The 17,297-nt window shown below is 39.9% G+C and overlaps 1 protein-coding gene across 6 annotated transcripts in view; it reads left to right on the top strand.

Annotated features, from left to right (window-relative positions):
• LOC101106326 (adhesion G protein-coupled receptor E3-like) overlaps positions 1-17,297 on the top strand; it is a 142,939-nt gene that overhangs the window by 124,122 nt on the left and 1,520 nt on the right. For 5 of the 6 annotated variants that reach the window (XM_060416301.1, XM_042250047.2, XM_042250052.2 and 2 more), the window contains 4 exons: positions 7,504-7,570; positions 11,397-11,488; positions 12,887-13,067; positions 14,858-14,953. In XM_060416301.1, the coding sequence (XP_060272284.1) occupies positions 7,504-7,570; positions 11,397-11,488; positions 12,887-13,067; positions 14,858-14,953 (436 nt within the window). Of the gene's footprint in view, positions 1-7,503; positions 7,571-11,396; positions 11,489-12,886; positions 13,068-14,857; positions 14,954-16,172; positions 17,036-17,297 lie in introns of those variants that run through there. The other variant, XM_060416302.1, reaches the window with a different exon arrangement.

Genomic DNA, 17,297 nt, shown 5'->3' with positions numbered 1-17,297 from the left:
TTTATACATATAAATATATATTTTTTTATAAAAATGGGATCATGATAAAGGTTCTGCATGTAATTTGTTTATTCCCTTAATAATATGTAGTGGAGGGGGGAGGGAAAGATGGCGGAGGAATAGGACGGGAAGATCACGTTCTCCCTCACAAATTCCTCAAAAGAACATTTCAACGCCAAGCAAACTCCACAAAACAACTTCTGTAGGCTGGCAGAGGACATCAGGCAACCAGAAAAGCAGACCATTCTCTTCAAAACAGCATCCCCCCTCCCCACAGCGCGACTGAACTAGTGAGCCTAAAAACCAGCAAACAGAAGAAGTTAAACAGAGGAAACCACCTTGGAAGTGAGCCCACACGGCCCATAACATCAGAGAAGAGCCAGATATATTTTTAATTTTTTAATATTTTTAAAATCATTCTTTTTTTTTTTTGCCTTTTGCTTTTTTTTTCTTTTTTCCGAGCTTTTTTTAATTGTTAAATCTTCTATTTCTCCTCTAATTTTTATTTCTATAACCTAGTATTACTATTTTTTTTTTTAAAAAAGACTTTTTTTTTTTTTTTAAGGCAAACACCATATATACTCTTTGGATGGTTGTTGGTGTTTTGTTTTTTTGTTGTTGTTGTTTGTTTGTTTTTTAATAATTCTTTTTTTTTCTTTCTTCCTTTTTCCTTCTGCTTTTCTTTAATATTGTATCTTTGAAAATCCAACCTCTACTCCAGATTTTTAATCTTTGTTGTCAATTTTGTACATTTAAAAACCCAAACTTCACTACCCAAGTTTACCTGAGAGCGAGATTACTGGCTTGTCCACTCTCTCCTCCTCTGGCCTCTCCTTTTTCTCCACCAGGTGGCCTCTGTCTCTTTTCTCCCCCATCTCTTCTCTATCCAACTCTGTGAATCTCTGTGTGTTCCAGACGGTAGAGAACACCTAAGGAACTGGTTACTGGCAGGATTTGTCTCTCTCCTACTCATTCCTCTCTCTTATCCTCCTGGTCACCTCTGTCTACTTCCTCCCTCTCCTCTTCCCCGTATAACTCTGTAAATACCTCTGAGCGGTCCAGACTATAGAGCGCACATAAGGAAGTGACTACTGGCTAGCTTGCTCTCTCCTCTCTTGATCTCACCGCATCTCATTCCAGTTACCTCTAACTACCCCCTCCATCTTCTCTTCTCCTTGTAACTCAGTGAACCTCTCTGAGTGTCCCTCAAGGTGGAGAAACTTTTCATCTTTAACCTAGATGTTTTATCATCGGTGCTGTATAGATGGAGAAGTCTAGAGGCTACTGTAAAAATAAAACTGAAAACCAGAAGCAGGAAGCTTAAACCCAAAGCCTGAAAACATTAGAGAACTCTTGAATTCAGGGAACATTAAGCAATAGGAGCTCATCAAATGCCTTCATACCTACACTGAAACCAAGCTCCACCCAAGGGCCAACAAGTTCCAAAACAAGACATACCACACAAATTCTCCAGCAACACAGGAACACTCCCCTGAGCCTCAATATACAGGCAGCTCAAAATTATCCCAAAACCTTTGATGTCTCATAACCCATTACGGGTCACTCCACTGCACTCCAGAGAGAAGAAACCCAGCTCCACCCACCAAAACTCCAACACAAGCCTCCCTAACCAGGAAACCTTGACAAGCCACTGATAGAACCCCACCCAAAGTGAGGAAGCTCCATAATAAAGAGAACTCCACAAATTATCAGAATATAAAAGGCCACCCCAAACGCAGCAATATAACCAAGATGAAGAGTCAGAGGAATACTCAGCAGGTAAAGGAACAGGAGAGTTGCCCACCAAACCAAACAAAAGAGGAAGAAGTAGGGAATCTACCAGAGAAGGAATTCCAAATATTGATAGTGAAAATGATCCAAAATCTTGAAATCAAAATGGAAACACAGATAAATAGCCTAGAGACAAGGATTGAGAAGATGCAAGAAAGGTTTAACAAGGACCTAGAAGAAATAAAAAGAGTCAAAATATAATGAATAACACAATAAATGAGATCAGAAACACTCTGGAGGCAACAAATAGTAGAATAACGGAGGCAGAAGATAGGATTAGTGAAATAGAAGATAGAATGGTAGAAATAAATGAATCAGAGAGGAAACAAGAAAAACGAATTAAAAGAAACGAGGACAATCTCAGAGACCTCCAGGACAATATGAAACGCTCCAACATTCGAATTATAGGAGCCCCAGAAGAAGAAGACAGAAAGAAAGATCATGAGAAAATCCTTGAGGAGATAATAGTTGAAAACTTCCCTAAAATGGGGAAGGAAATAATCACCCAAGTCCAAGAAACACAGAGAGTCCCAAATAGGATAAACCCAAGGTGAAACACCCCAAGACACATATTAATCAAATTAACAAAGATCAAACACAAAGAACAAATATTAAAAGCAGCAAGGGAAAACAACAAATAACACACAAGGGGATTCCCATAAGGATAACAGCTGATCTGTCAATAGAAACTCTTCAGGCCAGGAGGGAATGGCAAGACATACTTAAAGTGATGAAAGACAATAACCTACAGCCCAGATTACTGTACCCAGCAAGGATCTCATTCAAATACGAAGGAGAAATCAAAAGCTTTACAGACAAGCAAAAGCTGAGAGAATTCAGCACCACCAAACCAGCTCTCCAACAAATTCTAAAGGATATCCTCTAGACAGGAAACACGAAAGGGTGTATTAACCCGAACCCAAAACAATAAAGTAAATGGCAACGGGATCATACTTATCAATAATTACCTTAAACGTAAATGGGTTGAACGCCCCAACCAAAAGACAAAGACTGGCCGAATGGATACAAAAACAAGACCCCTCTATATGCTGCTTACAAGAGACCCACCTCAAAACAAGGGACACATACAGACTGAAAGTGAAGGGCTGGAAAAGATATACCACGCGAATAGAGACCAAAAGAAAGCAGGAGTGGCAATACTCATATCCGATAAAATAGACTTTAAAACAAAGGCTGTGAAAAGAGACAAAGAAGGCCACTACATAATGATCAAAGGAACAATCCAAGAAGAAGATATAACAATTATAAATATATATGCACCCAATATAGGAGCACCGCAATACGTAAGACAAATGCTAACAAGTATGAAAGGGAAATCAACAATAACACAATAATAGTGGGAGACTTTAATACCCCACTCACACCTATGGACAGATCAACTAAACAGAAAATTAACAAAGAAACGCAAACTTTAAATGATACATTAGATCAGTTAGACCTAATTGATATCTATAGGACATTTCACCCCAAAACAACGAATTTCACCTTTTTTTCAAGTGCTCATGGAACCTTCTCCAGGATAGACCACATCCTGGGCCATAAATCTAAACTTGATAAATTCAAAAAAATCGAAATCATTCCAAGCATCTTTTCTGACCATAATGCATTAAGATTAGATCTCAATTACAGAAGAAAAACTATTAAAAATTCCAACATATGGAGGTTGAACAACACACTTCTGAATAACCAACAAATCACAGAAGAAATCAAAAAGAAATCAAAATATGCATAGAAACTAATGAAAATGAAAACACAACAACCCAAAACCTGTGGGACACTATAAAAGCAGTGCTAAGAGGAAAGTTCATAGCAATACAGGCATACCTCAAGAAGCAAGAAAAAAGTCAAATAAATAACCTAACTCTACAACTAAAGCAATAGAAAAGGAAGAGTTGGAGAACCCCAGAGTTAGTAGAAGGAAAGAAATCTTAAAAATTAGGGCAGAAATAAATGCAAAAGAAACAAAAGAGACCATAGCAAAAATCAACAAAGCCAAAAGCTGGTTCTTTGAAAGGATAAATAAAATTGACAAACCATTAGCCAGACTCATCAAGAAGCAAAGAGAGAAAAATCAAATCAATAAAATTAGAAATGAAAATGGAGAGATCACAACAGACAACACAGAAATACAAAGGATCATAAGAGACTACTATCAGCAGTTGTATGCCAATAAAATGGACAACGTGGAAGAAATGGACAAATTCTTAGAAAAGTACAATTTTCCAAAACTGAACCAGGAAGAAATCGAAAATCTTAACAGACCCATCACAAGCACGGAAATTGATACTGTAATCAGAAATCTTCCAGCAAACAAAAGCCCAGGTCCAGATGGCTTCACAGCTGAATTCTACCAAAAATTTCGAGAAGAGCTAACACCTATCCTACTCAAACTCTTCCAGAAAATTGCAGAGGAAGGTAAACTTCCAAACTCATTCTATGAGGCCACCATCACCCTAATACCAAAACCTGACAAAGATGTCACAAAAAAAGAAAACTACAGGCCAATATCACTGATGAACATAGATGCAAAAATCCTCAACAAAATTCTAGCAATCAGAATCCAACAACACATTAAAAAGATCATACACCATGACCAAGTGGGCTTTATCCCAGGGATGCAAGGATTCTTCAATATCCACAAATCAATCAATGTAATCCACCACATTAACAAATTGGAAAATAAAAACCATATGATTATCTCAATAGATGCAGAGAAGGCCTTTGACAAAATTCAACATCCATTTATGATAAAAACTCTCCAGAAAGCAGGAATAGAAGGAACATACCTCAACATAATAAAAGCTATCTATGACAAACCCGCAGCAAACATTATCCTCAATGGTGAAAAATTGAAAGCATTTCCCCTAAAGTCAGGAACAAGACAAGGGTGCCCACTTTCACCGCTACTATTCAACATAGTTCTGGAAGTTTTGGCCACAGCAATCAGAGCAGAAAAAGAAATAAAAGGAATCCAAATTGGAAAAGAAGAAGTAAAACTCTCACTGTTTGCAGATGACATGATCCTCTACATGGAAAACCCTAAAGACTCCACCAGAAAATTACTAGAGCTCATCAATGAATATAGTAAAGTTGCAGGATATAAAATCAACACACAGAAATCCCTTGCATTCCTATACACGAATAATGAGAAAGTAGAAAAGGAAATTAAGGAAACAATTCCATTCACCATTGCAACAAAAAGAATAAAATACTTAGGAATATATCTACCTAAAGAAACTAAAGACCTATATATAGAAAACTATAAAACACTGATGAAAGAAATCAAAGAGGACACTAATAGATGGAGAAATATACCATGTTCATGGATTGGAAGAATCAATATAGTGAAAATGAGTATACTACCCAAAGCAATTTACAAATTCAATGCAATCCCTATCAAGCTACCAGCCACATTTTTCACAGAACTAGAACAAATAATTTCAAGATTTGTATGGAAATACAAAAAACCTCGAATAGCCAAAGCAATCTTGAGAAAGAAGAATGGAACTGGAGGAATCAACTTGCCTGACTTCAGGCTCTACTACAAAGCCACAGTCATCAAGACAGTATGGTACTGGCACAAAGACAGAAATATAGATCAATGGAACAAAATAGAAAGCCCAGAGATAAATCCACACACATATGGACACCTTATCTTTGACAAAGGAGGCAAGAATATACAATGGAGTAAAGACAATCTCTTTAACAAGTGGTGCTGGGAAAACTGGTCAACCACTTGTAAAAGAATGAAACTAGATCACTTTCTAACACCGCACACAAAAATAAACTCAAAATGGATTAAAGATCTAAATGTAAGATCAGAAACTATAAAACTCCTAGAGGAGAACATAGGCAAAACACTCTCAGACATAAATCACAGCAGGATCCTCTATGATCCACCTCCCAGAATGCTGGAAATAAAAGCAAAAATAAACAAATGGGATCTAATTAAAATTAAAAGCTTCTGCACAACAAAGGAAAATATAAGCAAGGTGAAAAGACAGCCTTCTGAATGGGAGAAAATAATAGCTAATGAAGCAACTGACAAGCAACTAATCTCAAAAATATACAAGCAACTTCTGCAGCTCAACTCCAGAAAAATAAACGACCCAATCAAAAATGGGCCAAAGAACTAAATAGACATTTCTCCAAAGAAGACATACGGATGGCTAACAAACACATGAAAAGATGCTCAACATCACTCATTATTAGAGAAATGCAAATCAAAACCACAATGAGGTACCACTTCACACCAGTCAGAATGGCTGCGATCCAAAAATCTGCAAGCAATAAATGCTGGAGAGGGTGTGGAGAAAAGGGAACCCTCCTACACTGTTGGTGGGAATGCAAACTAGTACAGCCACTATGGAGAACAGTGTGGAGATTCCTTAAAAATTGCAAATAGAACTACCTTATGATCCAGCAATCCCACTTCTGGGCATACACACTGAGGAAACCAGAATTGAAAGAGACACATGTACCCCAATGTTCATCGCAGCACTGTTTATAATAGCCAGGACATGGAAACAACCTAGATGTCCATCAGCAGATGAATGGATAAGAAAGCTGTGGTACATATACACAATGGAGTATTACTCAGCGGTTAAAAAGAATTCATTTGAATCAGTTCTGATGAGATGGATGAAACTGGAGCCGATTATACAGAGTGAAGTAAGCCAGAAAGAAAAACACCAATACAGTATACTAACACATATATATGGAATTTAGGAAGATGGCAATGACGACCCTGTATGCAAGACAGGGAAAGAGACACAGATGTGTATAACGGACTTTTGGACTCAGAGGGAGAGGGAGAGGGTGGGATGATTTGGGAGAATGACATTCTAACATGTATACTATCATGTGAATTGAATCGCCAGTCTATGTCTGACGCAGGATGCAGCATGCTTGGGGCTGGTGCATGGGGATGACCCAGAAAGATGTTATGGGGAGGGAGGTGGGAGGGGGGTTCATGTTTGGGAATGCATGTAAGAATTAAAGATTTTAAAATGTAAAAAATAAAAAACTAAAAAATAAAAAAATAAAAATAAAAAAAAAATAATATGTAGTGGACTTTTTCTACATTAATAATACAGATATACATCATCATTTAATGTGTTACATTGTATATTCTTACCAGCATTTTAAAATTAACCTCTAAGTGATAGACATTTGAAATTCTTTACAAATCTTTGCTGTCATAACCAAATGCTTCCATAAAATTCAAGGAGCATGAATTCTAGACTTGATTACCTGGTTCCAAATTCAAGGTTCCTCACTTACTAGCCTGGTGACTCTGAGGACAGTTAAATTCTTTCCTAGGTTTTCTCACCTGCAAATGAAAGACAGTAATACTCTCTACTTCCAAGTATTAGAATGGTGCCTGACACATGTAAATGCTATATGCATGCTCAGCCGCTTCAGTTGTATCCAACTCTTTGTGACCCTATGGACTGTAGCCCATCAGGCTCCTCTGTCCATGGGTTTCTCTAGAATACTGGAGTGGGCTGCCATACCCTTCTCCAGGGGCTCTTCCCCACCCAGGGATTGGACCCACATCTCCTGCATCTCCTTGCATAGAAGATGGATTCTTTACCAGTGAGCCACTGGGAAGCCCAAAAAGTCATATATAAATATTCTCTACTGCAGATCACTTTTTAAATGCTGCCACTGTTGCTTTCTGTTTTTCAGTTGCTGGATCAACCTAGAGAACGGATTCATCTTGAGTTTCTTAGGACCCGTATCAGCAGTCATCTTGGTAGGTTTATGGCGTGTGTGTGTGTGTGCCTGCCTCAGGTGCCATGTGTGTATAGAGCATGTGTGTGTGGTATGTAGTATTCAACTTAATTTGAAGATCAAAAGAGGTACTATTTTTTATTTTTTATTGCAGTATAGCTGATTTACAATGTTGTGTTAGTTTCGGGTGTACAGTAAAGAGATTCAGCCATATATATATATATATATATATATATATATAATGGAAAAGAATCTGGAAAAGTATATATCTATGGATACTTTTATATATATAAAAGAATATATATATATTTTTCTGATTCTTTTTCATTATAGGTTATATCAAAGAATTGAATATAGTTCCCTATGCTATACAGTAGGTCATTATTGTTTACCTGTTCATATATAGTCATGTGTATATGTTAATTCCAACCTCCTAATTCATCCTTCTCCCCACTTCCCCTTTGGTAGCCATAGTTTGTTTTCTGTTTGTCGGTCTATTTCTCTTTTGTATTTGAATTCATTTGTGTATTGTTTTCAGATCTCACATATGAGCAGGAGCATATGATATTTGTCTTTCTCTGACTTCGCTTCACTTAGTATGATAATCTCTGGTTGTAACCATGTTGCTGCAAATGGCATCTTTCACTCTTTTCATGACTGATTAAGATCCCATTGTGTATATGTACCACATCTTTACCCATTCCTCTGCTGATGGACACTTAGGTTGCTTCCATGTCTTGGATCCTATAAACAGAGCTGCAGTGAACATTGGGGAGCATGTATCTTTTCAAAGTATGGCTTTCTCTGGATACATGCTCAGGAGTGGGACTGCTGAATCATATAGTAGTTCTAGTTTTACTTTTTTAAAGAATCTCTGTACTGATCTCCATCCCAGTTTTACCAATTTACATTTCTACCAACAGTGTAGGAGGGCAAACTAGGTACTATTTTAACATTCATTTGTTTCCTTTTAATAGCAGATGTTTGAGCATATGTCTTTATTTAAATTTTTTGAGCATATTTTTGCCATCAAAAAGTCTACAAACAATAAACGCTGGAGAGGGTGTGGAGAAAAGGAAACTCTCTTAAACTGTTGGTGGGAATTCAAACTAGTACAGCCACTGTGGAGAACAGTGTGGAGATTCCTTAAAAAAAAACTGGAAATAGAACTGCCATACAACCCAGCAATCCCACTGCTGGGCATACACACCAAGGAAACCAGAGTCAAAAGAGACACATGTACCCCAGTGTTCATTGCAGCTCTGTTTACAATTGCTCGGATATGGAAGCAACCTAGATGTCCGTCAGCAGACAAATGGATAAGGATGTTGTGATACATATACACAATGGAATATTACTCAGCTATAAAAAAGAATGCATTTGAGTCAGTTCTAATAAGTGGATGAAACTGGAGCCTATTATGCAGAGTGAAGTAAGTCAGAAAGAAAAGCACCAATACAGTATATTAACACATATATATGGAATTTAGAAAGACAGTAATGACAACCCTACAACAAGACAACAAAAGAGACACAGATGTAAAGAACAGACGTTTTGGGCTATGTGGGAGAAGGCAAGGGTGGGATCATTTGAGAGAACAGCATTGAAACATGTATATTACCACATGTAGAACAGATGACCAGTGCAGGCGTGATGCATGAAGCAGGGCACTCAAAGCCAGTGCTCTGGGACAACTCAGAGGGATGGTGTGGGGAGGGAGCTGGGAGGGGGCTTCAGGATGGGGGGACACATGTGCACGCACGGCTGATTCATGTTGATGTATGGCAAAAACCAGCACAATATTGTAAAGTAATTAGCCTCCAATTAAAATAAATAAAATGTTTAATGATAAAACTAAAAATCAAAAAAGGAAAAAAAACCTTGAGCATATTTAAATGCTGATGAATAGAGACAAAATCATCCTTGTATCACTAATATCTAGCATGCCATATATACTTAATCTATATTTGTTGAATAAACAAATGAGTGGATGTGTAAAAATATAATTATGACTATGATAAAATTCTGTGATTTGGAAGTTATTTCACCAAGTGTTCTTAAATCTTCTTCAGTTTGTTCAACTCTTAGTATATAGTCTGATGATTAGTCAGTTTAGGCTAAAGTGTGCTACAGTGACAAAGAATTCCCAACGTCTCAATGGCTCGACAGAGCAAATATGTTTTTGTGTGCTATTTTTGCAAAGTCCAGTGTGGATCAAGAGGCTCTTCCCCATGTGAGATTCAGCTTTACTTTTTTTATGACTGTGCTGGGTCTTCATTGCTTTGTGCAGGCTTTCACTAGTTGTGGTGAGTGGGAGCTACTGTTTCTTGGGTGCTCACGTTTCTCACTGAGGTGGCTTCTCTTGTTGTGGAGCACAGGCTCTAGGCATGAGGGCTTCAGAAGTTGCAGTACATGGACTCAATAGTTCTCGCACATGAACTTAGTTGCTCCAAGGCATGTGGGATCTTCCCAGACCAGGGATTGAACTCGTATCTCCTGCATTGGTAGGCAGATTGTTAGCCCCTGTGGCACCAGGGGAGTCCTCAGCTTTTTTTTTTATGATTCCATTATTTTGACACATGACCTCACTGGTTGTTGCTGGAGGGGAAGACAGTTGAAGACTGTGTAGGATTCAGGCATATGTCACTGCAACCAACATCTCATCCACTAGAATTCAGCCACATGCCACAGACTATCTGAAATGAGCCTGGAAAATATCTGCCCATGGCCCATGTGTGCAAGGAAAGGCATTGATGGAGACACCACACTGCATTGTGTTTGTGCCACCTGACCACCCATGCATGTTCTTTTGTGGGCTTTCAGGAGCTCCTTGGTGATATTGTTCAAGTATCCCCAGTCTGCTCCAAAGGAATTTCAATATATTCTCTTTTCTAACTATTTGGCTGTGCTATGAGGCATGTGGGATCCTAGTTTCTGATGAGGGATGGAACCTGCATTCCCTGCATTGGAAGCATGGAGTCTTAACCACTGGACCACCAGGGAAGTCCCCAAGTTTCAACATATTCTAACTATAAAATCTCATACCTTTTCCCATGATCTTCAGTGCTTTCTAGTTTGACTCTCTATTTTTTCCCTTAGGGGATACTTGCCTTGGAATGTTGCACAGCAAAGTGCATGAGCTATAGCCTGTACCATGTTAGTCACTCAGTCATGTCCAACTCTTTGCGACTCCATGGGCCATGGCCCACTAGGCTCTTCTGTCCATGGAATTCTCCAGGCAAGATCACTAGAGTGGGTTGGCATTCCCTTCTCCAAGGGATCTTCCTGACCCAGGGATCAAACCCTGGTTTCACGCACTGCAGGCAGATTCTTTACTTTCTGAGCCATCACATATATCCCCTCTCTCATGGCTCTCCTTCCCACCGACCCACATCTCACCCCTCTAGGTCATCATAGAACACCCAGTGAGGTCCCACTAGCTATCTGTAGCTATCTACACATGGCATCTTTACACATGGCAGTACACATACGTCAGAGAAAACCATTAAAAAATTGAAATGATAATTCTCAGAATGGGAGAAAATAATGGCAAACAAAGCAACTTACAAGGAATGAATCTCCAAAATATACAAACCTCTCATAAAACTCAGTATGAGAAGAAACACACCCAATCAAAAAATGGGCAGAAGACCTACGCAGACATTTCTCCAAAGAAGACACACAGATGGCCAAGAGACACATGAAAAGGTGCTGAACATCATGAACTATCAGAGAAATGCAGATCAAAACTACAGTGAGTAGTTCACCTCACACGGGTCAGAATGGCCATCATTAAAAGAAAATTTGACTTTGTATGTTGGTCCACAGTTAGTATCTTTTTCTTTCAGATAAACTTAATCTTTTATTCGATAACCCTGTGGATTTTGAGGGACCGACTCTCTTCCCTCAATAAAGATGTGTCCAAGATACAAAACACAAGGTAAAATGGGTTTAGACAGTTTAATGGGCTTAGCGTAGGTTGTAGTTCTAAAGGACTGCTTTTTCAAGCATGCATGCATGCTCAGTTACTAAATGGTGTCCACCGCTTTGTGACCTCATGGACAGTAGCCCACCAGGCTCCTCTATCTATGGGATTTCCCAGACAAGAATACTGGAGTGGGTTGCTATTTCCTCCTCCAGGGAATCTTTCTGACACAACAATCAAACCCATGTCGCCTGCATTGGCAGGCAGATTGTTTACCTACTGAGGCACCTGGGAAGCCCCTAAACAGTCATCTGTAAAGAGTTGCCTACCATGTTAGCCTGCTGCTGCTGCTGCTGCTAAGTCGCTTCAGTCGTGTCCGACTCTGTGTGACCCCATAGATGGCAGCCCACCAGACTCCCCCATCCCTGGGATTCTCCAGGCAAGAACACTGGAGTGGGTTGCCATGTTAGGAACTACTGTCAAATGAGAATCACCCGTAAAATCATATATATGTGAAACTTTGAAATTAATGAGAAGATTCAGAGAACCAGAAAGTAGAGTTGATGTTGCCAAGGGCTAAGGGTAGGAAGGAATGGGTATTTATTGTTTTTTGGATACAGAGGTTCAGTTCTTCAGGGTGAAAAAAAGCTCAGTAGAAAGATAGTATTGATGGTAGTACAACAATGTGAATGTATTTAATGCTTCTGAACTGCGTGCTCAAATATAGTTGTAGTAAATTTTGTGTTATGTGTTTTTGCCACATTAAAAAAATATAATGGTAAAATACCTTTCCTTGAGGAGGAAATGGCAACCCACTTCAGTATTCTTGCCTGGGAAATCCCATGGACACAGGAGCCTGGCGAACTACAGTCCACTGGGTCAGAAGAGTCGGACACGACTTAGCGACTAACAATCACCACCACAAAATATGATTCCAATTATAAATATTCATATTAGAGGAAAACACCATGGAATGAACTCATGTTCACCTATTACAGTTTTCACAGTGGAAATGATAGCCATTACTTCCAAATATTGCGCTCACAACCACAGTTTCTCCAAGTCCATCCTGGCTGGAGAAAAGTTCACAAGTAATTAGAACAGTGTCCCAGGTGGCTCAGTGGTAAAGAATCTGCCTGCCAATGCAGGAGACATAGGCTTGATCCCTGGGTTGGGAAGATCCCCTGGAGAAGGAAATGGCAACCTATGGAAACCTACAGTATTCTTGCCTGAATGATTCCATGGACAGAGAGGCCTGGCAGGATACAGTTCATGGGGTCCCAGAGTCAGACACAACTTAGGGACTAAACTACTACAGTTGGAGAGGAAGGCAGATGGGGCCTGAAGACAGGACAACATACTACTCAAGAGAGAAGGTGGTGGGTTGGTGACTGTCCTTCTTGGTGTTAACAGGATGCTGACATTTAAAGCCATTGCTCAGCTCTTCCTCTTGGGCTGTTCCTGGTGCCTTGGCTTCTTTCTCGCTGAACTGATAAAGGAACCCCTCAGATCCATCCTCGCCTATGCTTTCACCATCACCAATGTCCTGCAGGGAGTCTACATCTTCCTGGTCCACTGCCTCCTCAACCAGCAGGTAATAGGACCCATCCTGTCTTCTTCCCAGCTGCCAACTGGGGTCCTCTCATGGATTTACCTAGCTAGCCCTTCTCTCCCACGTGATGCCCTCCTGCCTGATGGTGTGTTCTCATTTTCCCCAAGCCTACCATTCTCCACTGAGTCCGAGAGTTCAAGCCCCTGTTTGTAGAAGCATTTTTTATGTATCTGTAGGATGAGGTGAGTTCCGCATCCTACCACTCCACCATCTTGATTCCCCTTTGGGAGTTCAAGTCTCCGTTTTCCAATTTTCCAGTTTCCCAACTCATGAATCTGTAATGAGTATTGGATGGTAGCATCCCCGTTCTTCTCAGATCACGAATATGGGATCTGACAGCAGCAAAACTAAAGTTTGGGGGACAGTGGTTTCCATTTTTTAATATTCAAATTGGATTTTAACGATTATTACTTGCTTGGCTCTGGGGAATCCAGGGGCTGCTTTCTGAACAGTGAAGAAATCAGAAATGGGAAACAGCATAATTAGACATTGAATAATCAACTGTGATTTGCACCGTGGGGAAAATTGTTAGGGGGACATTAAACTACCACATAGGGCTTCCTTAGGCTTGACAGTGAGGGGCTTAATGTGGGTGGGAGACAACCAGCCTAAGAAAGGAAGTAAGGCTGATGTGGAAACCCTTGCCAGTCCCAGAACCCAAACAAAGACATGTAGCGAGGGCAGTGCTCTGAGTATAGGAGACTGCGGTGGTAGTGAAGATCCAAGTGCCAGCATTGACTGGACCATATAAGCTTTATAAGTAGTGATTTTACATTGCATTCTGACTCAATAAATAGGCAGATATCTCTAGGTTTCACTCCAATGGAGTTGTACGGATTTCAGAGAGACATGTAGTCAGGTATGAATGTGAAAGTGGTACCATAGAGAAGGCTGATGCTGAAGAATCGATGCTTTCAAACTGTGGTGCAGGAAAAGACTCTTAAGAGTCCTAAGGACAGCAAGGAAATAAAAAACAGTCAATCCTAAAGGAAATCAGCCCTGAATAGTCATTGGAAGGACTTATGCTGGAGCTGAAGCTCCAATCCTTTGGCCACCTGATGGGAAGAGCTGAATCTTTGGAAAAGACCCTGATACTGGGAAAGATTGAAGGAGGGCAGGAGGAGAATGGGGAACAGAGGATGAGATGGTTGGATGGCATCATCGACTCAATGGACATGAGTTTGAGCAAATTCAAGCAGATACTGAATGACAGGGAAGCCTGCTGTGCTGCAGTCCACGGGGTTGCCAAGTGTAGGACAAGACTTAGCAACTGAACAACAACAACATTGAGAGGAGGAAGCAATTCTCAGTAGTTATAGAAAATGCTCATGTTCTTAGGGATAATATAAATGCTATGTTATCATTAACATGAATATGAACGGGCTGATCCACAAATAATATCTCTGTAATCACTCATAGGGGCCTCTCTGGTGGCTCAGACACTAAAGAATCTGCCTGCAGTGCAGAAGACCTGGGTATGATCTCTGGGCCAGGAATACCCACTGGAGAAGGGAATGGCTACCCACTCCAGTATTCTGGCCTGGAGAATCCCATAGACAGAGGAGCCTGGCAGTCTACAGTCCATGGGGTCTCAAACAGTCAGACATGATTGAGCCACTAACACACAATCACTCATAGTTCAGTCTGTTTGATATAGCCTCTATGGGTTATCTGCAAATATAATTGGAAAAATAAATACTATTTCTGGTAGCATTCGTGCATATATCTAGAATGTATTTAAATGCAAGATTTTCATTTACCATCTTTTCCAGGTGAGAGAGGACTATGTAAAGTGGCTTAGAAGTATGAGTAAAAAGACAGAGTCTGACAGCTACATCCTTTCCAGCTCTACCATCCAAACCCATGTGGTAAGATGATTTCCTGTCCCCGTCCATGCTGTTGCCTAATTTGATATATTCTCTTCTGCTGGCAGTTGGGTCTGCCCCTCACCCAATAGTGTGATGAGACCACACGTTGACTCTTGGTACAGGAACCTGTTCGCATCTCTGTCTCAGCTTACTGTGCAATATCTGACTCAGCATCTCTAGGGTGGGGCAATAGCATACTTACCACATATGATCTGCACAGTGAATGATTTTACTTTTCTGGAATTATTGGTTTCTGAGTCCAAGAGCTTCCCCGGTGGCTCAATGGTAAAGAACCTATCAAACAATGTAAGAGACATGGGTTTGATCCAGGGTCAGGAAGATCCCCTAGAGAAGGAAATGGCAACCCACTCCAGTATTCTTGCCTGGAAAATCCCATGGACAGGGGAGCCTGGCAGGCTATAGTCCATGGGGTCGCAAAAGAGTAGGACAGGACTTAGCAACTAAATAACAGCAGCAGCAAGCTGAGTCCAAACCTTGGAGTTACAGAAACATCAATGAAACTTTTTCTTGATACGTTATATCATAACTAAGTTATACTAGTTCATGAATTCCACAAAGTTGCCAAACAGATGTTTCACTGCTGGTGTGCTCTGAGCCTTAACCATGCCTATGCTTTGTAATCTTTCAAAGAAGCCACAGAACTTGGGACTTGCCAAACATCTTTGGCCAGGATTTTTTTTTTCCTGTAGAAAACATCTTTACATTTTGTAGAACATTGGTGTTTTTTATAAAAGATGTAATTTAAGGACTGTTGGCACAGGCAAATAGTACTTGAAGAAACTGATAGACATTACAAAATACTTTTCTTCCTTTACTTGATAATGATGAAGGAAAATGAATGAAGGGATAAATAGGATGGATTTAGGTGAGATGTAGGAGTATGACCTTGGTTTCAGTCCTAATTTTGAAATTAACTTTGGTGTGATATTGACATCAGTCTCCTCATGGCTGAGGTAAGTGGGCCAGACTTCATCATCTTATGATTACTTTCATATCTTCAATTTTCTGAGATGCAAAAAACAAAGATAAGTACATTAAGCCTGGAAGAAAAACACTCAGACTTTCCCTGGGATCCATGCTTCAATATGAACCTCATATTTTTGTCAAGAAATTCCCAACAAATGATGTTAATAATTACTTCCAGGAATATTTCAGCATTATTTCTCTTTCTGTTTCTCCCATAAATTTGCACATGGAGATGGAAAAATCATCCAATTTAGGGGGGGAAAAAAGAAGCAATACTTCAGTCTGAAAATGACAAACAGTTCCATGTCATCCTCCCAACCACCCTGGAGAAAGAATCAGCCGTGTGACTCAAGCACCCAGGAGAACTGCTTCATCCTACAGTAGAATCGCTCACAGAATGTATGCTTTGGTTGAATATTTTGTGTAGTGTTACAGGGCTCTATGCTTTCAATTAAGATATTTTACACAGAGACATGTAGATCTTACACTTGGTAAGTTTGCAAATATATATACATGTATATGCTGATTTTATTTAGTCAGTCTGTTGTCTGTAACTCATTTGTGACCACATGGACTTAGTCCAGCAGGATCCTCTGTCCATGGGATTTCCCAGTCAAGAATACTGGAGTCGGTTGCTATTTTCTTCCCCAGGAATCTTCCCAACCCAGAAATTGAACCCTCTTCCTCCTGCATGTATATCTATTAATTACATCAGCCAAGTCAAGATATGGAGTATTTGCATTACTCCTGAAAGCTCCCACATAAATCCTTTCGATCATTTGTCCCCAGTCTTCCACCCTAGAAACAATTATTCTGACTTCTATAGCAACAGATTAATTCTGTCAGTTCTTTAAGTCCATATACATGGAATCATACAGTATGACCTCTTGGTGTCTGCCATGTTTCACTCATCTTGATGATGACTTTGGAATTCATCCATTTCATGCGTATGTTGTCAGTCTCTTCCTTTTGTTGCTGAGTAGCATTTCACACTATTGTATATCACAGTGTGTTTATCCATGCCGCTTTCAATGTATATTTGAGTATTTCCATTTTTCCACTATAAATAAAGATGGTATGATCATTTTCATATAATATTTGCGTGTGCGTATATGTGGCCATGTGTTCTCACTTCTGTCAGGTAAATACCTGGAGCTTTCTGTCTCTGAGTCCTATCTGATTGATGTGCCAGGATTCAGATCTTGGTATGTGGTACCTATACTGGTGGCACTGGCATCAGTTGGGAAGCCAGAAATCACATTGTGGGTCTCTCCCTGGATTCACTTGGGTTTAGATCCAGAAATCAGAGTTGTAACAACCCTCTGAATGTCTGTGAGGCACAATGTAATTTGAGACT

Source organism: Ovis aries, chromosome 5, assembly GCF_016772045.2.
Source record: "Ovis aries strain OAR_USU_Benz2616 breed Rambouillet chromosome 5, ARS-UI_Ramb_v3.0, whole genome shotgun sequence".
In the NCBI taxonomy this organism is placed as follows: Eukaryota; Metazoa; Chordata; class Mammalia; order Artiodactyla; family Bovidae; genus Ovis; species Ovis aries.
The sequence above is the reverse complement of the archived record's forward strand: the minus strand, read 5'-3'. Positions and strand labels throughout refer to the sequence as shown.